The sequence below is a fragment of the Colias eurytheme genome, chromosome 2 (assembly GCF_061535395.1).
Source record: "Colias eurytheme isolate Ceu_HAF_F1 chromosome 2, ilColEury1 Martin Lab GWU primary, whole genome shotgun sequence".
In the NCBI taxonomy this organism is placed as follows: Eukaryota; Metazoa; Arthropoda; class Insecta; order Lepidoptera; family Pieridae; genus Colias; species Colias eurytheme.
In genome coordinates, this window is record NC_142981.1 from 6,177,422 (window position 1) to 6,203,043 (window position 25,622).

The following is a 25,622-nucleotide window of genomic DNA, read 5'->3' on the forward strand; positions in this document are numbered from 1 at the left end:
TTATTGTAATTTTTAGTGAAAATTCTCCTACTAAGTACATGTAAAATTAAATCCAAATAAAGTACGTATAAGGCGATTAGTGAATACTTAAACGATCTTACATCGAATTTAAAAGTCATCTCAAATCAGAAAAGTGTGATATTGCAACAAGAGGACGTCAAATGGACGACGTTAATGATCTCATTACTGACTGCGTATAATGTACATCTATTGTTCAGTTGCAATACCGCCTTCTCTACATTAAGATATCAAGTTAGGAGTCCTCTCAGACGTCTCAAAGGGGTGTTTTGGTGTACAATAAGTGCAGCGACAAGGGATATCAGTCAAAGAACCCTTTTTGAATATTCTCCCTGTCGTGCAGAACATTATGAGTGCCTAATTACTCAATATTGCTGCGAAATATGCAGAGGGAACCGTTTTACATAATTCACCTGGCGAGTACCTATTGTAGCCTGTAAGAAATTTGACGTATAATGCACAATGAAAGTGAGAAAATCTTAACCGTTTTCTTCACATTGATTTAAGCAAAGTAAGATTATATATTTAATTAGCTTTATTCCGTAGTCATATCTTTAAAAGTAAATACGACAGTAAAATTCAAAAAATTATAAAACAAAATTAAAATTTATTCTTTAGACGAATTAATAATTCACTTTCGAAAACGAAAATTATGATAGAGAGTAACTGTACCTTAAATTTTAAATAGTAAACTATTTAAATAATTTGTACTCTTTAAATCACACACCTCATTTCATTACACGGAAAAATATATTTTTAATCAAGCAGCAGTTCATTGGACCTACAAAATGAATATTACCGATAAGCTTATTTAAAAAGCGCAATTTACCAAGAAAAGAATTAAGTTAGCCACAGCCGTGGCTACGATCTGTAATAAACCTCGTTTCAAGGAACGTAAAATAAACAATCCCTATATTAACCGTAATATACAAACTTCTAGCCACTATTTCACTGTGTAGGAATATAAAAATCTAATATCTTTTGTAGAAAGTGTTGGCTATACGAGATACCAATTACCTGTCTCCTTTTCTCATTTAAAAGACTGTCCCAATAACCCAGTTTACTAAAAGGCCAGGTATGAAAAGTTCCATTTATAGTTTATAGAGATCCACTAATACAAGCCTTGCTTTCTAAATGGAAGATTATTATTGCATTAGAGAACTAACTGGATTCTAAATCTAACATTAATCAAGTTCATGTGATAACGATTCTAACATTTTCATTTTACACTGAGTGAGTAGTATATGTTAGCAAAACCACGGTAAAATATTCAAACTTATTCCATTTCAAATACAATACATCGTTTTATACCTCAGTTCTAAAACCATTGTGTAGCAATTGACAAATCCCATATTGGAATCTGGAAATACGCTGGAATCGAAAATTGAACAGGATTCACACGATGTGTTATAAATAGCTTTATGCATAATATATATTGTTTGATTTTATAAATAATTAAACATCAACTAGCCAGTAAACAAAACACATTTTAAAGCTATCGTGTGAAGTTGTAAAGTAGGTAAGTAGGTAAGGTAAATAGTATGAGTTTTGCCTTTTTTGTTTTCGACTAATAGCTATCCTGCCATATAGTATGTAGGACCTATACCTTGTCCTTTATCATTTGTGAAATAATTTAAATATGATTTTTTTTTTGTTGGTATTCATTAACCAGATTTATTTATTTTGTTTCATAACACGAGCTGCGATGCAATCTAATCCATTCATGTCTATCTAACTGAATTTTTACCGTCCAATTATTCTTCTAACTTTCAAACTACTTTATATTCGACACAGAATAATGTTACGCGAATTCAGTAGAGGTAAAATATTTAATAACCATTCAAAACTCGCAGGCGCGAGTCGTACTCGAGCGTGATAGGTGTTTTGAGCTAGCTTTAACGATAACTGAAAAGAATAATAGAAACCCTCACTGAAGCTCTGAATAAAAACCTGGTTACTATTGTACATATAGGTACGTATTGTGGCCTTAATTGTAGTCTCTAGCGTAAAAAGGATTACGGACTCAGCCTGATCTATAATTCGTAATTAAATTTCTAATGCGGGTAAGGTAAACAGAAATCGCATTAAATACATTTTCTTTAACACAGATATTTTATGATAAATGTAAAAAAAATATCTTTACATACCTATACAGTATACTTAACTAATTTCAATAGATTCAATAATATCTTATCGAATTGCGGTCAAACGAAAGAAGAAAAATCCTACCACAGTTTTTCAATATCGCATCGGAAACAAACACACACAAACATGCGGGGTTCGCGTCTTCCAATGATAACATCGTTATTATCGATTTTACTGTCGAGAACAATTTATCCAAAAGCAACACGCCGTCAGCTAAATCAGCGACATCCGCCCGCCTGTCTCCCCCAATATAGTGCATAGATTCGAACAAATCTCCTCTGATAAATCTTGCGACTCGCTAGACACTTCGCTAATGGCCACTCCAGCGATCTCGTGAACATAGTTTAGTTTTTAAATCTTCAAATTTAATGAACCAGTACTGAAGACATAGAGTACTTCAAACTTCAGCAGTTTACTCTGCCAAAAGGAGCCAGCTCTATTGAATGGAAATTTCCTGTTAAACAATTAAAAAAACGGTTCTCAATCTTGAGCACTCAAGATGACCCGGTTTTCCAATGTTGATAACACTTTTTCTTAATTATTTGTATTGTTCAAAGATTGGAATTTAAATAATTGAAATGCTCGCTGGTGCAATATGCAGACTAAGAATTTACAAATCATCCCAATAAGGACTTTTTAGATTGACCTAAACTTTATTTATCTACCCATTTGGTTCTTCAAAAAATAATTTTCATCAAAACATACCAAAAATTCAAACAACTTGTACCTATGACCTAACAAACAAATTATTGATTACAAATATTCCCATCCATATACATACACATATATATATATTTTTTTTTTCATTCATAAATAAATACACATACATGCCCATTGCCCACATATCTATCTATCTGAATTATTTTTAATATCTATGTAAGTATATCTATATCTATATTGTTTATTTTATAATATTTATATGCATATATTATATGTACAATATGTAGACGTATTTATAAATTTTTACTGTTATTGGTAGGAACAGTTGTGGATGTAATTTTTTTTTAATTGTATAATTAGTATTTATGTAAATGTAGGATCTCGGAAAATACGCGGGCAGACTGAAAATCAGCGCTGTTCGGGTGTTAGCCCACAGCATGGCTGAGTCTGTTCCGATTGCCTAATATATTGTGTTTACTTTTAAGTTAAAATAGTCTAAGTTTTTTGTTGGCAATAAAGCTTTTTTTCTTTCTTTCTTTCTTTCTTTCTAACAATTGGCCAAAAAAAATTCAAACAAACGACAAGAATAATCCTCTATTTTCATTTTGCTGACCATAATAACGTTTTGTAGAATTCGCCTGCAATTTATAACAAATTATATCTGGATTAAAAATTGATTTTTATTACAAAGCAAATAACACATAATGGGTTCTTTATAATTTTGCGCCCCATACGCCATACCTATAAGCCACGCTATAGGGTCGCACCGACATGCTGGCCACCTCGCTCGTGCTACCCCAGTACCCCATGCAACCACTGCATTGCGGAACAAGTACTATAATTCATTTTTAGAACGCGACGCATTCCCTTTGTGCAATTTCTATTGTGAAATGATATTTTATGACAAGATTAACTTAGCGTGCCTTTCTGACGCGCTTTTATATCGATCGGGACAGTTATAGTGGTTATAGTGCCCTATTGTTAATGAGTTGGAAGTCAAAACAGATTCAATAAATAATTATAATGAATTTGACCGCGCGAGCTTTGCGTTGGATTTCTGAAAATTTGCAAATGGTTCTTATTTCGTGATACAAATAAAAATATTTCTGAAATAAAATAAGGAGATTAGCATGAGCGTAACTTTATTTAGCTTCGTGCATTTTATGTAATAGGCGATGGCGTTCAGTCGCTAAAACATTCCTAAATTTGTTTTATATTTTTCATTTAATTAAAAATGTAATAAGTACTTATATAATTTCAAGTACTATAAACATAATTATAAAAAACATGTTTTGTAAGATCACATAAGGTTAGAACTTGTCGGTAAACATTAAAGGTCGGGAAGCATCCTCAATTCAAGGGTTTTGAAGTACTTTCGCCGTAAAAAGATAATATTTAATGGGATCCCTACGTTTCAATGGAACAGAAGGTACTTATCCATAGACTAATTGAAATTGGAAGACTATCAGAGGATCGGGGTGTGAAATGAATGGTGAGGTTTGGTTAATAAATGAAGAGAGACGTCGGAAATCTACATCAAGGCACATCAAGGGTCGCTCGTGATGTAGTCTAGTCACGACACTTTTATGTCTCAATCAAAAGGTTCAATCAAATGTTTTTACAAAAGTTGAAGATAATATAAATGAGTAAATTGATTACAAATGACAGATTACAGTTAATATTATATTTATATGGTGAAATAAAGTAAATAATTAGTAAGTATCATGCAAAGTTAGGTTTAATTTAAGAAAAGTATTTTGAAGTAACAACAATAATTATAAGAACAATTTGCTGTGACAAAATCTTCACAGATAATATACCCTACGTGGGGTTAGGTAATTATCTACTTTAATTAAACATATCTTTAAATGATGATGACCGAAATTTATAATATCTGACAGCTGAACATCAAATTAATTATTAACAGTCAAATACTCTTTATGGCATAGTAAAAAAATAAAGACCCAAGAGCTATCCATCAACAGAATAAAGTCATTAAATGTGGTCTTAATAGGTGTAGAGCGCGATAAAGGATATTAACGTTCGTATGTGTCTTAAAGGGCTTAATATCTTATCGTCATACGAGAAAATATTGTTTCGAAGGCTAGCCACCCTATGATTTGTTCCTCCCCGCCGAGACGAGGGCTGCGCGGCGCGGGGGCGCGCGGGGCGGGGTAACAAAGCAGCGGCCGTTGACACGAATCTCCGACATTGTGTTTATGTATCCTATTGGATTTTTTCCGTATGCGCTTGCCGTTAGCAGCATGAACGCAAATGGTGTGTTTGTTTTTAGAATCGATACCATAACAATCAAATCGCTAGGGAAATCGGACAATAATAGGATATTAGTTCCTGAATTATTTCTTGTATAGTTTATTCAATGTCATTTTATCTTGAAATGATCTAATTTATATTATGATTCAATTAAATAAAATATAAAAATTAATTGAATTGTCGCGTTCGCGGTATTTTAAAGAAGAACATGTCTATTGTCTGTTGAGTTCACCACGATAACTTCGATTTTTACATACTTATTGCAATTTGCAAACGCTCTTCAGAAATGTACAACAATCATTATTTAAAACTAGCTTCCGCCCGCGGCCTTGCCCGCGTGGTGTTTTAATAAAAGGTAGCCTATGTTCTTTCTCAGGGTCTAAAGATTTTCTGTGCCAAATTTCATCAAAATCAGTTGAGAGGTTTAAGCGGGAAAGCGTTAACAGACAGACAGACAGAGTTACTTTCGCATTTATAATACATATTAGTACCTAGTAATTGTAACAATTAATTAACCTATTGACCACCGTAAGGCCCGATCGGGGCGCGACACAATAGATTTTCTATTGTGTCTGTGATTCCGAGGACTGATGGATTAATAGATTAATTCGGTATATTTATGTATCTGCTAACTTTGTAATTTTACTACTCACTCATCCCGGATTCACCTGCTTTAATCAGGGATAAAAAAATTGAAAAATAAAAATTGCCGATCTAATCGATTGCGTGCTCCCCACTGCGCGCTACGTAAACCTTAGAATGTCTACGGCTTTTACCGTGTTTACTCAAACATTTTAAATTCATGGCTGAATGAAATGTCCGATTTGAATAATTCAAAAAGTATCCTACGGGCTCTGAAACAACCTTGAATACAACGAGCACATCATGAATACGATTAAAGAAGGAAATTATTCGGAAGAAGATAATGATAAATAATAAAGCAAAAATAACTTCGTGATTCTTGGTCACATTTACATAAACTTTTGAAGTGACTTCTTTAGGCGCGTTGAGAGCAAAATTTCAAGGTCACGTCATGGCAATACCGTCACGTCATAGAGTACGGCGATGATTTTTGTATCTTTCAATCTTACCGTTTAAATTTCACTTCTGAAACGTGTGCTCAGCACACAGGCTCTAAATTGTTTACAAACAAAATTATATTGCAAAACTAAAATAGTTGAGCATGTGGTGATATTTTCTTTATATACTTATTATTACGTTCTTACGTTATATTCATCTAATATCAACTGTAATTGACGAATAAAGTACATATAAGGAGTACTTCATTTCGCAAAAACTTCTATCTAGCTTTTATATCATAGGTAAGGTAGGTAAAGCTATATTATAACAAAGTAGAATTCCCTCCGTGCATCGCTGTTATGAAATCGTGAGTATTCAATTATCTTCGAAAACGGTAATCCTTGAAACACAAAGGCAAGGAGTGAGGCTGGGGAATCCATTTCATTATAACTTACATTTACTCAACGTAATCCCCATACACTTGAGCAAACCATATTGTTTATTCTTTAATCAGTAATGTTGAATCATATTCATCAAAGGCTTATAATCACACGCTAACAGACGTGTTACTAAGAATTAAGATGTTATTTGATAAGTCTTCATCAACTCTCATCTTACACTTCACATTTAATAGCTCACCATATGAATAATTATTTTCGATCAGTAAAACAAACAAGTCGTTGAATTTCGTACTACAACTTATTGTACAAAGATAAACTACTACAAATCATATCATTTAGGTATAGACTATATTATAGAGTATAGACAATGATTGTGAAATCTTAAACCATCAAATTAATATTATAATCTTACATATTATGAACGGGACATGAAGTTACATAATGGAAGCTGTTAAAGTTTTCATCATAACCAAAAAATGCTTTATTGGGACTGTTGGCATTGTCTCTTCTAGGTCCTTACTCGGTCTTCTAAGTAGGTACTTATTCGACGCAATAGAGAACAAGAACAAAGACATTTTATAAAACGAGAGATTGTAGATGGTATAAACATAATACATACATTCAGTAAATCTCTAATGAACTAATTTACATACAAATGGGAAATGCGCGGCGATTGAACGTAGGTGCTTACCGTTTTGTACAGAACATTTGATCCGTAAAATGTTTTAAGTAAACATTATTTTTACTTTCAGCGGTCGCTACGACTGGAATTTGTTAATTAAATTTACTAGCGTTTAATTAAAAAAAAGAAAATACAAAATGCCAATACCGAGACGGTAGGGTTTATTACTGACTATAATAGAATAAAATTAAAATTTATTTTTAATTAATTAAGCACTTCATTTTTATAAGCCCTCAGAATTTAATTCCCGTAATTCCCTATTTAAAAATTAAAGTCGAAAAAGTTTACTGTTACTGTTATATTTCAACAAATTATTATTGCTCTACGAAGCTTAATATGTTAACTCTAGAATACTTAATTACACTGTTCAACATTCCGATGCAGAAACAATTGTTCTTTGCGTAAACATTCTAATATATCTTCAGTGCGGACTAATAGAAGAGCTGTTCTCGAGCACTTAACTTTGTTATCATCCAGTTCAAATTCGACGAACTGTGTTAAGACGATACACAAAAAAAAATCCACTGCTTGGCGGGCGGAGTCTAATAGCTCGCTATCGCGAACGCGGGTGTGCGCGAAGTCATTCTTGCATACTCGCCGCGCTGCCGCTGGCCGACTCGGGTTCAAACATGTATGGAGTCGTCATACAGTTATAATATTGTTATACATATATTTAATTGTTGATTTATTGGTTTTATTTTCTTGCTTATAAACACAAAATTATCTTCTTTTTAACAACTACTTAGACATTATTAATAATTATTAATTATTATTATTTCATAATGTTTACTTTATTACAAAATAATACAGGTTATAAATAATCTTTAAAATAACAAAAAAATATTGTTACTCTGAAAAAATGAAATGGTACCTAATTACGCGGACTACTGAATTGATTTAGATAGAATTTGATGCTGACGTAGATATTACATCATGCCCAGAAATGAAAGGTACTATTTCTGAAAGAAGTTATAAACCCTAATTCTTCTCAGTCAAAGTCAAGAGTGGAAGATATCGCTAATACAGTAAAACTGATGCGAAACTTTGGATGTTAATTTGTATATTTTTTTGTTAGTTGTTACTTAATCACGTCAAGACTACATTACCAATTTTGATAAAATATAGCTAATTGCCTGGATTTACACATAGGATACTTTTTATCCGAACTGAACACTTCTGTGGGATAAAACAGGATTCACGATATAACCTAATTCCACGCGGGCAAAGCCGCGGTCGGAATGATATTTTTTTAAATAAAAAAATTGTTTAAAAAAAACACAAAATATATTGACGCATGTATTTATTTTTTGCACTCTATTATAATTGTAATTATTCATTACAAATAATCAAAATAAAATAGCCAGAACAAAGTTAGGCCCTGGTAGGATAGGTAGGCAGGTACAGCAATGTGAGACGAACACTGGCTTATTTATACCAATAATAATGTATTATAAACATTAAATTAAGTTTACTTTCTAACAACAAAAAAACATAATATTAGCTAATGTGAAAACGAATCAACCAATCATCCCACAACAATGAAATGTGTACACAAATATTCATCCAAATCGGTTCATGTGATTAGGAGGAGTGACTGCAGCGCCATCCTCCGGGCCCAATTGTGTTTCCAGATCACCCAGGAACTCAATTTAATATACTTACACAAAATTTTTCGAAATGAAAACTCACATTACTATGTAAATATGAATATAAACCGGTTTTAGTACTAAGCAATTTCCCGCACAGGTGTAGTAAGTATAAATGAAATAAATATCAACATCAAATTCTTTATACAACATACTTATCTACCACCTACTAAGAAATTCTTGAAATTTTTTCGTATTTTTTTAAAATATAATACTACTCCAACGAGCTCCTGTTCCATAATTCCATATTACGTCCACCATACTTCCACTAAGTTCACCATGATTTTTTATTTCTTTGCACTTTGTTGCTTTTTGCTAAAAATGGAATCATGCGATAAAACCAGTAGAGCGTTGATAACATACATTTTTGACTGAATAAAGGTACTTACGAAGGAGTGGGTTCACATTGTGAACAATCAGTGGGTTTATTTTCCTTCTGGATTCCGGATTTCTGAAAAGATTATTTATGCTATAAATGAAAAAATCTTACACATTCGTTATGTACTTAAAACAGGGGTACATATCAAACATCGTCTATAATACAATTATCATCAAATTTAAAATAAAACCAACTTACTTCATTAATTTGTTCCAATTGTAAGCATTCTTTTTCCTCCAACCTTTATGTTTCTTCTTCTTATTTTCTTTATTGTCCCCATTTGTCTCATTTTGTCTTATCGTGTTGTCACCCTTTTTTACGATTGCGCAAGCGACACAAGTTCCCCGTGTGACGGCCGTAGCGGGAATGACTCGTGCAGCGATCGGGGTAGGAAGGTACAGGGCGGCTCTCGCTATATTGGCTGGTCAGGCGCTAATTTCAAGTATTTCTTGTTTATTTCAAAACCATCGCATATTTCAAAATTCTAACACGGTAGACGTATAGGTTGTATATTTTATAGTTAATATCCAAAAAGTCGTAACTTTACGTTTGTTATTTTGAAGATGCCAGAGATTAAAAAAAAATAACAATGAGAACTTTGTATTTTTTTTCTATCGAGAAAATATCATGGAATCATGTTTCTAAAACGGTAGACGTATTGTGTTACTATTGAACTTTCTTGTCAAGAATTTTCATCACGACAACTTTAATAATATAAAAATTACGAAGGTTTAAAAAGGGCCGTAAATGTTAGAAAAATTAATTCATCACCTTAACCGCTTTTGTATCTCGCAGCTTCACACCTCGGGGCTTCGATAGCATCTTATGTAACTACCTGAAGACGTGCTTAACGGTCAACCTACATTAAATAAATGGCACGAGATAATGTCAATACGTTCGCGTGTAGGAACTTTGCACCCCAAAGGAATTTGCTTGATTCATTTCTTTGCATTTCCCTTGCTCGGTTTCCTCAGTAAATCTTCCACAATGCTCTAAGAAATACGATGCTTTCATTGCAAAATTATACAGTAATTTTAACGAGGAAAAGTAGAATAATATTCAAAGGACTCTTTTGTTCTTTTTAACGACTGGCGACCTTTAAAAAGATGAGTAAGTACTCCGAGGTGTTTAGGTCGATTAGCGTAATTTTCTTTAATTGAACGATACTTATACGAGAAAAATTTAAGATACATTTCCCCTGAATTACAAGTTTTATTTCATTCATATACCTATGTTGGTTCTTATTATTATATAGATATTCTTATTATTATATAGATATTTTTGATAATTGTTTTTGCAATATACTTAAAAATACTGATTTTATTAATTTTGATTTGCCCACACTCTCCAGTATTCTTCAATTACTAAAATAGGTGAACATACAGAGAATATACCGTGATGTACCTTCACATCATATCATCCTACAACTTCATGCATTGCCACATCCAAACAATAGATAAGTAAACAGATAATCTTATTTACAATTAATCCACTCACGAAGACGATCCTAGAGTGGCAGATGGAGGGCTATCATCACTCCCGATCGCCGGCGCGGTCACGATCTCAGCTATTGTGGGAACGATTTGATGTTATCCACGACATAATACCCTATAACGCGGTATACTAAACGTTTTACACTACTGTTATATTTAGAAGTATGACAGATGAAATCATAGGTGTGTTGTACTATTTGTTCAAGTGACATGTAGTTATAGTTAGCGACGCCCTCATTTCGCTTTCGTTTCAAGAAAGACATGGCAAGTCGTCGTCTACTGTATTGCAGTATTAAATAAAAATAATTAAGTATGCTGTAAGTACTGATCCTAATTCTAGTTATTGTCAGATAAAATAGAACATGATAAAAAATTGAAGGTTACACTATGATTTTTTTTTGTATTAGAGAAAATTATAATAATTATAATTTTAAACAAGCTGCGTGATAGTATTTGAAGTACTTATTGATTTCGGTCAAAACATTTAAAAAACTTGGTAAATGCGACAATAATTAGTAGCTCTACCATTTGAATTATGTGTTTCTAATACTTATTATAACCAAGTATTACGTGTTGTTAAAATAGTTTAAACAATTTAAACAATTTTATTTATTGTTAAAATAGTTATAATGATAATTGGTAAATAACTATAAACTCTTTTCACTTTCGCGATAAATAAGCCACAAGGATTAACTGAACATAAATTAATTAAAAATAGATTGTGGAAAAGGAAAATATCTAATTTCCGCTGTTATTATATTAAATGCTTTATTTCGATATAGTCAAAGCCGTTTTTCCCGTAAACCACACCATTGCAGCAACGGTAAACTTAAATAGAGCTTATAAGAGACACTTTGCTATTTGTGATATGAAATTGAATTAGAAAAAAAGTAGTCATTTTAATGTCCGTGCAAGTTATGTAAAGTGAATATTTATAATGATTTATAACGTAATCAATACTTAGGTATATTACTAAGAAACTATTTTTAAGGAAAAATAACAAAAAAGTTTTTGGGCCCGAAATTACTTTCCCTCTTTAAAACCTGAAATATAAAACAAAAATTTCCATAGTTTCGTCAACGGCCAATCCGAAATACTTTTTAAAATGTACGTTTATTTTTTTAGGAGTGAATTATAGGGCAATTTGTATTAATGTTCACAGCATGACAGCAAAAAACGAGAGGCGTGTAAGAAAATATTTTGATTCGAAACTTAATTAATCGGTCCATGGGTGCACGAAACTAAATCCAACACCGTAATCACGCGAATCAGCGCTTAAATAACATGGGAAATGCGTATTTTCCTACAAAACATAATTTTGATACGAATTTCAGTGTTCAGAATGATTACGTCATAGAACGTTATATTATTTGGCCTCCTCAATTAATGCACATTGAAAACATTAAACATGCTTAATAAACTTATTAACTTAACTCTTAGATCATTAAGTAATGGATAACACACGCAGGCGTTTCCCCTTTTGCCGAGGTATAAGATTATTCGAATCGAAAAATCTTATGCTTTCATAAAAACTACTTGCGTAATCGATTACGAACACTCTGCGTATTCGTAAAACATCGAAAGGACGTCTGCGAGTGCTCCGCTAAAAATGCCGTTTTGCACTGTCAAGTCTTGCAGAAGCAATTCAAACATGTCGAATATTAAAAAAGATGGAATAACCTTTCATTTGTGTATATTTTTTTATTTTTTTAACGTACATTTCTAATTAAATGCAATTTCTAATAATCGTCGATGTATCGTTTAGCGATATGATCAAGACAAATAATCGAGTCATGTGTGTACTCGATCATTGATGCGGCCTCACGAGACTATCATGGAAAGAAAATATACAAATTTAATCTTTATGAACTAAGCGATAAAGTTGAATTTAGAACGCGATATTGAACCGCACTCCCCACGAGACTATAAGGCGCGGGTCAAACACAAGCGGTGCGGGCGCGGGCGTGCCATAAGCGCGCCTCTTCAATCTGTTTTGCACCACATCCTTCTTATACATTTTGTATGAAAGAATTTTGGACAGGCGTCGAGGCGGCACGCCACCGTTGCGCCGCGGGCGTACCGCAGGCGTACCGCAGGCGCGCTTCCCCAATCGCATCCAAATAGAGGTCAATTCACGGTCATACACAATCAAAAACAAATCGGGTGGTAGGAGACGGTAGCCTGTCAGTCAAAAATGTGTTCTCTCTGTGTGGAATTATATAGAGCTGCTATTACATACCCTTCTTCGTTTTGTTTTTAAAGGTGAATTGAATTAATCGATGAAATGATTTACACAGGTGATGGCAGTAGGGAAAGTGAAAATGAAGAAGAGCATAATGAAAGTTCCCATGTATTTACAATGTCAGAAATAAAGATAATCCTGATTTTGATTGTGTTTTTTATTTATTTGTAATTGTAATAATATTGTGGAATGATCAGTACTGTAAATACTTTAGAACTGAGATTTTAATGATAAGATTTATATGGTTTAAATGTAAACCTGTGTTTGAAAACCATATTTTATCTATACTAATATTATAAAGAGGAAAGGTTTGTATGTATGTATGTATGTATGTATGTATGTATGTATGTATGTATGTATGGTTTTCACGCATAAACTAGGTACTGGACCGATTTTGATGAAATTTGGCACAGATAATCTTTAGACCCTGAGAAAGAACATAGGCTACCTTTTATTGCGAAATATGTACCACGGGCGAAGCCGGGGTGGACCGCTAGTACAATATAAATTTTGTGTTATTTTAACCTTCTTTTCTTCCATCATTACACCAGTACTACTTTAAAATTACTTTAAAAGTACTATAAAATTTTCCAGTAAATTCCAACATTTTCAACAAAGATATATTTGCAATCGTGGGGTTATCCTCGCTATTTACTTACAAGGAATTATCAAAACAAAATCGTTACTTTCAAATTAATGTTAATCTCTTTTAGCACAAAAAACATAATTTTACTAAATTATGCATGAAGAAAATGCATTTAACCACTCTATATAAATATGATTTTCGGACGCCAACAGCGCGCCCGATGCGCGCCGGCAGCGCGCCCGAGGCGCGCCGGCAGCGCGCCCGAGGCGCGCCGGCAGCGCGCCCGAGGCGCGCCGGCAGCGCGCCGGCGGCGCGCCCGAGGCGCGCCGGCAGCGCGCCCGCGGCGCGCCGGCAGTGCGCCCGCGGTGCGCCCGATGCGCGCCGCGCCGCTTGTATATGTCCCGCGCCTAAACTGATGTAGCGAGACTATCTTGAAGAGAAAATATACAAATTTAATCTTTATGAACTAAGCGATAAAGTTGAATTTAGAACGCGATATTGAACCGCACTCCCCACGAGACTATAAAGTGATGTAGCGAGACTATCTTGAAGAGAAATTCAAATTTAATCTTTATGAACTTAGTGATAGAGTTGAATTTAAAAACTCGTCGCTTAAAAGGTCGTTAATTTTTACGACTTTCTTAGTGACGGACTGCTTTTAACTTGAACGTCGATAAAAAAATATTTTTCTAAGTATAATTTGAAATGAGATGAGAATTAATCTTTATTATATTAAAATTTTACACAACTGCATAAAAAGGAGTATAATGTTTATTTTGTAAGTCTTGTATATATTTATTAAAATTTACGCTCGGTTACTTTTAACTGGCAGAACATTTTAATGGTACGGAACCCTTTTTTTGTAATGTTAATCTTGTAATTATTCTATTATGTAATCTATACTAATATTATAAAGCTGAAGAGTTTGTTTGTTTGTTTGTTTGTTTGAACGCGCTATTCTCGGGAACTACTGGTCCGATTTGAAAAATTCTTTCGGTGTTAGATAGCCCATTTATCGAGGAAGGTATATATCATCACGCTACGACCAACAGGAGTGGAGCCACGGGGGTGAAACCGCGCGGAGCAGCTACTTTATTTATATGTATGTACGAATATTGCGTATATTTCAGATTTACAAAAAATCCTGCTTTAAGGCTAAGGTGGATTGAATGCTGTGGGAGAAAATCAGAATGGACACCTCGGTACAGAAATAATAAAAATTTCTGTACCGATATTTATTTTATTGAATATAATATGTGATGTGTTGAATAAATACATATTCAAATACAAATAAAATGGCGTTTTATTGTTTTTTCGTATGCATATAATAATGATGAAAACGTTACAAATGACCTGTATAGTATTTTTTATGAATATAATATTAATGTTATTTCTAATTTCAACAAAATTATTATTTTTGTAATATCGATATGGTTACATCCCTTTAGAGCGATTGTATTATTACGTATATGTATAGAGATTTTTCTGTGTAATCGATGTATGTGTGCAAAAACATGCTAGTCTGTCCATTTTGTAATAGTTTGAGTTTGTAAAGACACAAATTATTTTTGTGAATGTGTGATAGTGTTTCAAAGTGTGAGTTACCCTCCCCGCACCAAAACCGGCAGAAAGTTTAGTTAGAACATTTGCCAGCGTGCTCCATCCATTACTTAATGATCTAAGACTTAACTGGTTGACTAAATTAAAAATATTACATTTTTCCATTTAAATTACTTTTATATATTTCCTGTTACAATAAAATTAAGCAAATTTGTACATACAAAAAGCTCTTAGACCATTCTTTAAGCTGGTTGTATAGAACTACTAGCTTTCCACCCGCGGCTTCGCCCGCGCATTCAAAGAAAAACCTGCATAGTTCCCGTTCCCGTGGGATTTCCGAGATAAAACCTATCCTATGTCCTGGGGTAAAAAGTAGCCTATGTCCTTTCTCGGGTATCAAAATATCTCTATACCAAATTTCATGCAAATTGGTTCAGTAGTTAAGGCGTGATTAAGTAACAGACAGACAGACAGAGTTACTTTCGCATTTATAATATTAGTATGGATTAATGAATTAATTTCCATTTCAACATTTAAAAAAAACACCAGTATAGTGCATGTACCCATCCAATAGTATAAAGTATGCAGTAATACAGTATTATTAAATTTATGTGTCACTGTTTCCAAGCCCGGTGGCTTCCTTCCGGTAGCCGATCGCTCTCATTAAAACTGCCGACCAGAAAATTATACTGCAAAATTTAAACTACAACCATATTGATACAACGTCATAAATAAGAAATTACATTACCCATTACATACTACAATATGTCATTCACATGAAAAATATCCGATTAAAATGCTGAAATATATAAAAAAACTAGTGGTCCGCTCCGGCTTCGCCCGTGGTAGGTACATATTTAGTATCCTATGTCCTTCTCCTGGCTCTAAACTACCTCCCTGCCCATTTTCAGCTAAATCGGTTAAGCTGTTCTTGAGTTATAAGTGGAGTAACTAACACGACTTTCTTTTATATTATATTCTTCAACTTTTTGATTAATACATACATTTAAAATTTACAACAATAGCTCATACTACAACCACATATAATTTCTCCAGCCCATAATGTAATGATAGTACAGTAATAAATTAATAAATATCAATAGATAAAAAGTATCTACCTATTCCATCATAACAATAATTATTATATCAACATTAACCCACTCTAAAACTACATACAGATAGAACAGAAATGTAAACTTTTAAATTAACTCTACGTAAACCGATTAAAAGGTTAATTCAAACCTATCAAACTAAAGTTCAAATACCTCTTGAAGCCCGTGCAATTCAAATAAAGTTTTATTTTGGCTTCATCTAGAGTTACTTTAAAATTGCTCCAGCATTTTTAGATTAAGTGACGCCCTGAAAAGTACCATAGATCCAGCTATTATTTTTAAATAAAGCCTTTAAGCGATATATTCTTTGAGGATAAGTACCTCATTTCAGAATATAACGCGATATTCAGCTCGCGTGCCGACGAGCGTCTCGATCGATAGCCTCCGACCTCGTATAACATCGCACGCTGCTGTTAGCGTCTGCTTCACGTTTAAAGGAATGACTTCAAATACATCGAAACCCAAATTAAACACAGGACATTTAACCAATTATTAAACAGTAAAACAATTCGTGCATCGGATACGAGCTGAATAATAACAATCGATTATTGACCCGATTGCTGCAGCCGGAAAGCCTTTTTAACGTGTCACTGCATTTGCGGATTTGTCTTTGAAATCCTATTCTGCAATCGTTTATTAGGACATCGCTTTTAATGTAGGTATTATTTCTCTATAATCAAATGTACATTAACATAAAGTATAGGTACTTACATTTAAACTTCAAAAATAACATAACTAACATTGTTGTCTTTCTCCGTTCGATTTTACAGTTAATTTATTCTAAAGTATCTAAGCTTTTGTCATGTAAAGCTCTATTGGTATTTTCTATTCTAATTTGAACTACCAGACTCACAAGTTGTATTGAACCAACAATCAAATACCGTTGGTGTTCATACAGTAGATGCATAATGTATACGCTTAAACACATATTTGGCAGAATACCTACTTATAGAAACAGAATGACTTTGATTCCATGGTGATAATTGGATTGATAAATTAAATAAATAAAGCTAGTGTCACATCACACATTGAAATTACATAAGAATTACATTTTTTGTAAACTGACAACAAATATAATATCTATGTACATAATAGGTACCAAGGATTGGATAGGGCAAACAGCCAAACAATTTATCATTTTCAATATCATATGTGCGCCGATTGACTGATAAATAACACTATTTAAAGCACATACTAGGTATATCATTTAGAACGTATGCAACACATTACACATTTATATGTTGTATTTATTCCCCGTTTAAAATTATTATTTTAAAAATTAATTGTGTTCAGATATTTACATTACTTATTATTAATTGATTATAATTTACCAAATAAAATATTTTTTTTTTAATAGTTACTTCGATAAAATTTATTTAATAATTACAAATCAAACATCATCATAGAAAAATCGGAAGCGAATGAACCAACCATGACTTGTCTGTTTATTCAATCCGAAGTAATCTATGAGCATGGCGCACGTGTGGCGCGCATATGCGCCGGCCGGCCCTACCGCTCTCATTGTTTGGAATTTCACATTCAATATGGTGCGTAAACATTTCGACAAAGCTGTAAAGGCGAGCCAATAAAAGAGGAACAGATCCCACAGTACCATTTCTAAGAATAAAGATCGAGATTTCATTTTAATATTTTTTACGCGATTGGGTATTATTTGTCATATCAAGATTACGTAAAACAAAAGATTATTTCTTACTCGTTTTGTTATGGAGATGTGCGGGCGTGGCTCAAAGTTAGAGCTATACGCATAATGTCGGGAACAAAAAGCCGGCAAAATAAGGGAGCTGGATTCATCGCACACGTGCATCCGCTTGAAACAGTGCAGTTATTTTTTGAAAATGTATCATTTAACAGCGATGAGTGAATTATCACAGCTTCCCCGATTTTTATAGTAAGTGTTACAATCCATACTAATATTATAAATGCGAAAGTAACTCTGTCTGTCTGTCTCAATCACGCCTTAACTACTGAATCAATTTGCATGAAATTTTGTATAGAGATATTTTGATACCCTAGAAAGGACATAGGATAGGCTTTATCCCGGAAATCCCACGGGAACGGGAACTATGCGGGTTTTTCTTTGACTGCGCGGGCGATGCCGCGGGTGGAAAGCTAGTATAAAAATAAACTTCTAATATAATGTAATTTTTATCATATCGTAACTAGCTAGTAGTAGGTGCATCTTATTCTGTAAACCAGAATTATTAAGAAATGCATAATAAAACAATCAATACATTATCGTATAAGGTTTTAGAAAAGATAATTTACCTGTTAATAATATACGATTTAAGAAGTTGGACATAACTATAATATAATAAAGGACGGTCATTAACGGAATATATCATTATCTCCATTTATAGCCGTAAGATAAACACTATCCCCTCGCCGGCCATCACGGCTTAATTATGATATCAAAAGCTGCCTCGTCAGTCAGAACCCAGCACGTGCATTCTTTCTCTCTCCGACACAGGCCGAGCTATCCGAATTGCATCTCTAGCATCGGCGATTAAACACGACTCTATGCATGGTCTCGTATTTTATTATACGTCCTGTTGTTCCTCAATGACGTCCAGGATCGTAAATGACTACACTTAATTCAGATTTGAAAGCGACGATGACAGGCTAAAATACAACATGAATATACCTTTGTAAAACATAAGCCTCAATGCATAAAGCACTCTCTACTATTAGAAAATGTCGGCGCTATTATATTTGAATGCCAATCTATCAATCAGTACGGTGTTTAAAATGCTTTGTGGATTGCGTAGTGAAGATACAAGATTGAACCGTGAGAACGTCGAATTTGCTTCGGAAGCAGCATCTTGCACGCAAATGAAGTGCAATTTTCTCCGAGTCTGAGATTGAAGTTGAGTTTCTGCCGGGAAGTGCTTTAATAAGAAAACTAAGGAAACGGTCGGGAATGAAGCTTAAATTTATATTCATTTGTTGAGCCAAAGTAAAATCATTAATCGTAGCACAACGATGATTTCAAAATAAATAGGTGTAATTGAAATTATTATTCTTTGGTCTCTATGCCTTAACTAATATTTAATAAGGTAGGAAGATATTTTAAAGTATCCATGAACAAAAATTTTCGATATAATATTGCAAGACTGTAGAATTCACCAAATAATAATTTAGTTCAGATACATTATTAAAGAACAGAAATTAATTATGATTGTATCTTTTTTCATTTATTTATGTCTTAATTATGCAGCAGCAGCAGGAGCATTGCAAAGACGGGTAAATTACTATTTCATTTCAAATGCCATTGATTTTGTGAAATGAATCACCATATTATTATAACGCTATTATTCATCTAACCCGAATCCCTACTCATATTTATGTACCTATAGGTATTTGATTATATTTTGCCCGTATTCCTCTAACTCGTCGCCGAAGTGTGACGACCACTGACAGTGCTATATCGCAGCACTCATCAACTTTCGCAATCGGAAGTGTTTATAATCATTGCTCACGAACCAGGCAAATCGTTGACGCACGACAAGAACCCGTTAACAGTTATACGTTTTTATCAACCTGCCATCAAAACCATCATTCAAAAATACAAACATTAGTAGAAACATACTTTAATGTTTAGGTAATTGCAATTCTACATTACCTATTTGATATTTATCGGGGAAAATTATCCGATTATCTAACGATTAGGCATATTATCTCTATAGGTACTACACCATTCGAACAGAATAAATGGTTACTCAATTATAAAGTTGCATGCAATCGCCCCATATAAGTTGTATCGACACGATATATTCAAGGGAGCAAAGTTTAATTATTATTTACCACAGTATTTCCCAAAGGAACGGTCTACCGGCGCTTGCAAGCCCAAAGCTGCACTAAATCTTAATAAAGTACGTAACAATTTTCCCGTAATACCACATGCTAGTGCTAATAAATCACATAGACGAAGCAATATACCATGTGTTTACCTATAACAAAGACATTCATCGTAGGTATATCGTTTAGGGCCTACATTTTTGCACGGGCGTTAGGTAACGACATGCTTTAAATGATACATGATATTATTCAAAATAATTACAAGTAAAAACTTTCAAAGCAATTTAAACGGTAACGTACATCAGTGTTATTATGAAACATCTCTGAAACGCTTTGAAAGCAACACGTTAGGCTAAAACCAGTCTATAATTAGACAGACGAATGTTTTGGTTGTAACTTTCTAAGTAGACGAATACGCACGCCCTCTGTGACCCCGCGCATCTCAGAGAGGTGTACTTGACGGGAACTAAATGATACTCTCACCGTAATTACCTATATAATAACTTTAAAATTGTCTGAAATGAAGGCAAATAAATTATAAAAGCGAAACTAATTAATGTGTACTAAAATTTCCTTTCATACTGTGATGAAAGTTATAAAATCAACTTTATTGCCATAATTAAAAGTTGTTTAGCGAGTATTTTCTTGAAGCTTGCAATCTAGGCGTGAATGCTTACTATCGAGCAAAAGGGGTGAATTGACATGTGTAGTGAATGCCAATCAGGGTCGCGGAGAGCTCTCCAGTTACCATTGCAAACAGAACAATGCTATGTTAAGTGGTGTACATGCAAAAACCACGATTTCGTGTCCCCCACGTATAAGTACTTACGTCTCTTAGTTTGATGTACTCCATTACTTCTTACGAACTACTGTTCAAAACCAACTGAACATGTTTTAATTCTAGCAATAAACCTAGTAACAATCGTGAATATAAAATATAAATGTTATTATTTCATATTGAGTTCGATGTAATCAAAATCAAAATTAATAAATAATAGTTAAGTAAACACTCTCAAAGCTCATGAGACCGCTTGAACAACATGCGCTTCAAAGGTAAAATTAATTAGGCTAGAATTATAACTGTACTAATTGAACACTAGCAGTCGGAGTTTTACGTGTATAACAAGGCATAATAGTTTGACTACAGCACGCAATAGGCATAATATAACATGTGTAAGAATCGTGAACAACCAATGTATCGTTAGTTGTTTATACTCGGCGTGTAAAGCTTCTCACTGGCATTTAGGGAGACGAGCAAATGACCGCAATCAAACCACAATCAGAGTGAAAGCCTTGAAGATGGGAGGATAGATCGACAATCACGCACTTTGCGTGAGCTATTTGCATCTGATATCATGTTAAACATCGCTAACTACGCTTGTCTTATAATAATTCACGAAATTACAAAACAACAATGAAACAAAACGGACATAACATGAAATTTGATATTATAGATATACTTACTGATACTATGTACATAGTTTTTAATTTATCTTTAATTTTCTTGTAACTACATTCGCAGTAAAATTATAGAGTAGCGTAATAATCACTGATTAAATATTTACAGCTATGTTACATAATTTAAACTTTAAAAATACTTGTACTCTGCAAACAACGCAAAAGCACACTCGAAACCTAACTATACCAATAAGTACGTCCCGTGTGCTAAGCAAATACTTGAGCATGGGGTTAAAAATGGAGCGGTCAAACATTCTCACGATGGACAGGGCTAAAAATAATTTTTAGCTTTTGCTTGTTATATTCAAGAGGAAATTAAATACCTCTAAAAATAAAGATTTTACAGATTATTGTTATTTAAAATCATAACCTAGATTTTTAACAAGCATATTAGATTTTGTGTTAGCTATTTTCATAGCATAATGTCCTATGGAATTCTGCTATGGGGCAGGGCTGCAGATATAGAAACTATATTTATATTACAGAAAAGAGCCATACGCTCTATATATAATTTGCGTGCTCGAGACTCACTAAGAGATCTCTTTAAGAATACTGGTATCCTTACTGTACCGTCGCAGTATATATTTAATAATATTTCATATGTACACAATAACGCTTACTTACACACAAAAGTCGGAGATAGACATTGTTATGACACAAGAAATAGAAATAAAATTGAAATGCCATTTTTCCGGCTAGCTAAAGTTAAAAATTCATTTATGGGTCAAGGTATACGCTTTTACAACAGAATTCCTCATAATATTAAAGAGTGTAGTAGTTCTAAATTTAAAACTTATATAAAAAATGTACTAGTTCAGAGAGCCTATTACAGTATCAAGGAATATATGGACGATAAAAACCCATGGAGGGTTGTCGCGTAAAAACCACAGGACAGTTCTTTGGCATATTATGTTAATATAATAATTATTATGATGTTACATATGTAATTTGTAAAATTGTAAAACTGATATGATTAAAAAGAGCAACTATGGAGTTTCTTGCCGATTCTTCTCCGTAGATACTGCTTTCCGAATCGGTGGTAAATGTTAAAAATATGTACATACCTAATGACGTTTCAAAAGTGCTTCTAGAAGAAGTCTAATTGAATAAATAAATGTTTGAGTTTGAGTTTATGTTAAAGTTAGTTGTTATAAGTAAGTAGGTATTTCATTTAATTTTCATAAAAAACGTAACATTTTTTTTTAACGAATCATGACGTGTAGAACATTTAAAACACGTAGTAAGTAGCGCGATTAAGAGAAGAGGATCTTGTGTGCACTCTACGTAAAAATAAATTAAAAACAGCGTACTGCATCTGAACATTAATCAATTGATCAAGTTAGGTTCACATAAGTAAGAAAAATCCCTCAACTTTCCTAATCTCTAGAGGGCCGTATTGAGGGTAGTTTTATTCAGATAAATAGCAAGGGTGAGTAATTTAATTACGAAATACAGTGACGCACAATACATTACAAAAAGTATGACATTATCGTGTGTAGTACATAGAAGCCCGTTCCCATGCATATGTATAATATCTAGACTGTTAACTACAATTAGCTGTGATGCGCATCCTAATAAACGAGAGGCATAAGAGCAAAAAATCGGTCACCAGATGTGTCGGTCGGGGTCGAGCATAGGAAGTGCGCATACGTAATTGCGGCCAGTGGTCACAATGAGGGGAATTGTCCCGTACCGATTATTGTGCGACCAACGCCCGCACCCATTGCCATTGATTGAATGAATGAGTAAATTTAACAAACAGTACTGCACAAACGGACCGTAACCGTTTTGCGAGCATTCAGTGTCCGAACTACGGACCTTCATTGCCACATAGTTTCAAATGTTACACATGATATGGCTCTGATGTATCGGTCCAGTAGAGTAATGGTTGAAACAAATTATTATATAACTGATATCAGATATTCTTAACTGTTTACGTTATAAGAAGATGAGATCGTATATTTAATTATTTATCGTTTGAGTTGTACCAATGTAACACACATGGATGATGGACCCAACATCATCGTCTTCAAAATCATCTTAAAAATATGCATTATAGAATAGGATATGTTACATATTAAAATGTAAATATTATAAAAACTTATCGGCATGTAATATTGGTAAACCTAAATGTGGATTGCGGATACATGAAATTAACGTTTAATTTTACAGCAGAATAAATAATAATCAGAAACCATATAGGTACCTATACATTATATGTATCTATGCCTTTATTGTTTGTTAATCAAGTCCCTTTCAAAAACCTGTCTCATCAATATTAAAAATCAATTTAAATAGAGCAAACAATCGAGATAACGCCATACCTGCAAATGTATTGAAAGAGATTCAGAAACAAGATCAAAGCACTTGTCGATCGCTAACTCAAAGAGCGTATAGGATGATACAGGGCACGAATAGAGGATTAATTTACCAACAGAATATATCTTCCTATATACATTATACATATATGTAGTATATACGTATACATAAAGGCACTTTGATGAGATTGCGTCGCATACCAGGTATTAAGCGCTTTGTCATTTTTCTGAGTAAAAGCACATTGCTGTGTGTGTTCTTTTGAATTGAAAGCAATTTTTGTAATTTTATAGAAATACTTGTGAAATTGAAAATTAAATGTCAAAGAAAAGCTCTACGTCCGCGTCCGTCGCAAGAAACAACAAGCAATTTTATTTTAGTACTTTAAAACTCTATCTACGTAAAAATGTTAACAGCTTTTAAAATTAAATACTTGAATATGATTATTTTAGAATTGCACACGAAATTTGATTACATTTTAAATGTTCTTTTCTATGTGATTGTATCATAAACTATTATAAGATTTAACCTCGAACTAGTGAAGACGCATCATTCGAGAAATGAAGGTTAATAAAGATTTGATATCCGAGTTAGATTAGAGTAATAGCCCGAAGACGGCCACCCACTAAGGATCATCTACTGGGAACGTATAATTAGGCAACGCGTTTTTATAGACGCATAATAATAATCGATACAGGGCTGCTAAGACACAATAACAATCGTTAATCATGAATACCAAATACATTTTATACATACAAGATTTAATAATGTTCCCGTCAAGATAGAGCCCGGTCTCGTGTATTTTTAAACAAAATTAGACCTTGTCCTTCGCTAAATAAACATTATCACATTTAGGTTAGACCTATACTAAGCCCTTAGATAAATTGGGTTCTCTCTGGTTCATAATTACTAAACTTTCAGGGTATGTTTTAAGTCCGTTCCCGCGCTACTTTAACATCATATTGAAATAAATTAAAAATGTTTGGTATCAAAGTACGAGGTATCGACGCTATCGTTCTAGTTATAAAGTAATGTGGCATTCCATGACAAGATTGCATCGTGATCATGGGGGTTGGCGTAAAGAATCGACAAAACTGAGGCCGTGCGACAGGTCCCCGATTATCAACGCATTCAGCACGGTGGTCGCAACCTGTCGCATCCATTCTACGGCTAAGATTTATGACTTTTAATGGGAATTCCTAGCACACCTGTCTGTGGTCTCGTGCTACTGTTCATACAAAAGAACTGGGACACGCTATTAATGTCACATTCTATTGCTATTAAAGAAGCCATATAATAATCGGACTGCTACTATTATTTTGATTACGTTGTATGAGGTAAATCAATGTAGGTTAATTGTAAACGTGTATAATTAAAATTGTTCTGCTTTGATTGTAATGTGGTTGCAGTTATCATTACAGATTAATAGGTAAAGCTTATTGCGAATGAAAGATTAACATACACTAAATTGTTTATAAAATTAATACAAAACACGCTTTAGTCATCAAATAGGTCACATTTATGGTAAATATTAACCCAAAATTATATTAAACCAATAACATAACTTATCTCTATCATAGTTAAGACACTAATACAAGCAAATTATATCCAAATTTCAAACCAAAATACAAATACAAATTACCACTGATAGTTACTTTACAGTAATGTCTATCATAACAAGGCCCTTAGTGAACTTTTAATAACGCATTAAAACTTGAGTGTATAATCAACGTCTTCACAAACTAAGCTTTCTTGGCAATAACTTTTCTCGCCTCGTTCTAGTTTCAGCAATAATATTGTCATAAATAAAATCT

At 33.4% G+C, this 25,622-nt stretch overlaps 2 protein-coding genes across 2 annotated transcripts in view; both read right to left on the minus strand.

Annotated features, from left to right (window-relative positions):
- CadN (neural cadherin) overlaps positions 1–25,622 on the minus strand; it is a 233,454-nt gene that overhangs the window by 203,870 nt on the left and 3,962 nt on the right. The window lies entirely within an intron of this gene.
- Positions 8,486–17,833, minus strand: LOC149910382 (uncharacterized). Its single transcript, XM_090108771.1, has 4 exons — positions 17,650–17,833; positions 9,424–9,646; positions 9,236–9,297; positions 8,486–9,161 (listed from the first exon to the last, which is right to left on the minus strand). The coding sequence occupies exons 1-4, from the start codon at positions 17,831–17,833 to the stop codon at positions 9,121–9,123; spliced, it is 510 nt and encodes a 169-aa protein (XP_089964897.1). The 3' UTR covers positions 8,486–9,120.

Coding starts and splice junctions, on each gene's coding strand:
- LOC149910382 (XM_090108771.1), bottom strand. CDS start 17,833: ATGGTACTGTGGGATCTGTTCCTCTTTTATTGGCTCGCCTTTACAGCT. Junction 9,298..9,423: donor AATTGGAACAAATTAATGAA/GTAAGTTGGTTT, acceptor TAATCTTTTCAG/AAATCCGGAATCCAGAAGGA. Junction 9,162..9,235: donor CAATGTGAACCCACTCCTTC/GTAAGTACCTTT, acceptor TTCCATTTTTAG/CAAAAAGCAACAAAGTGCAA.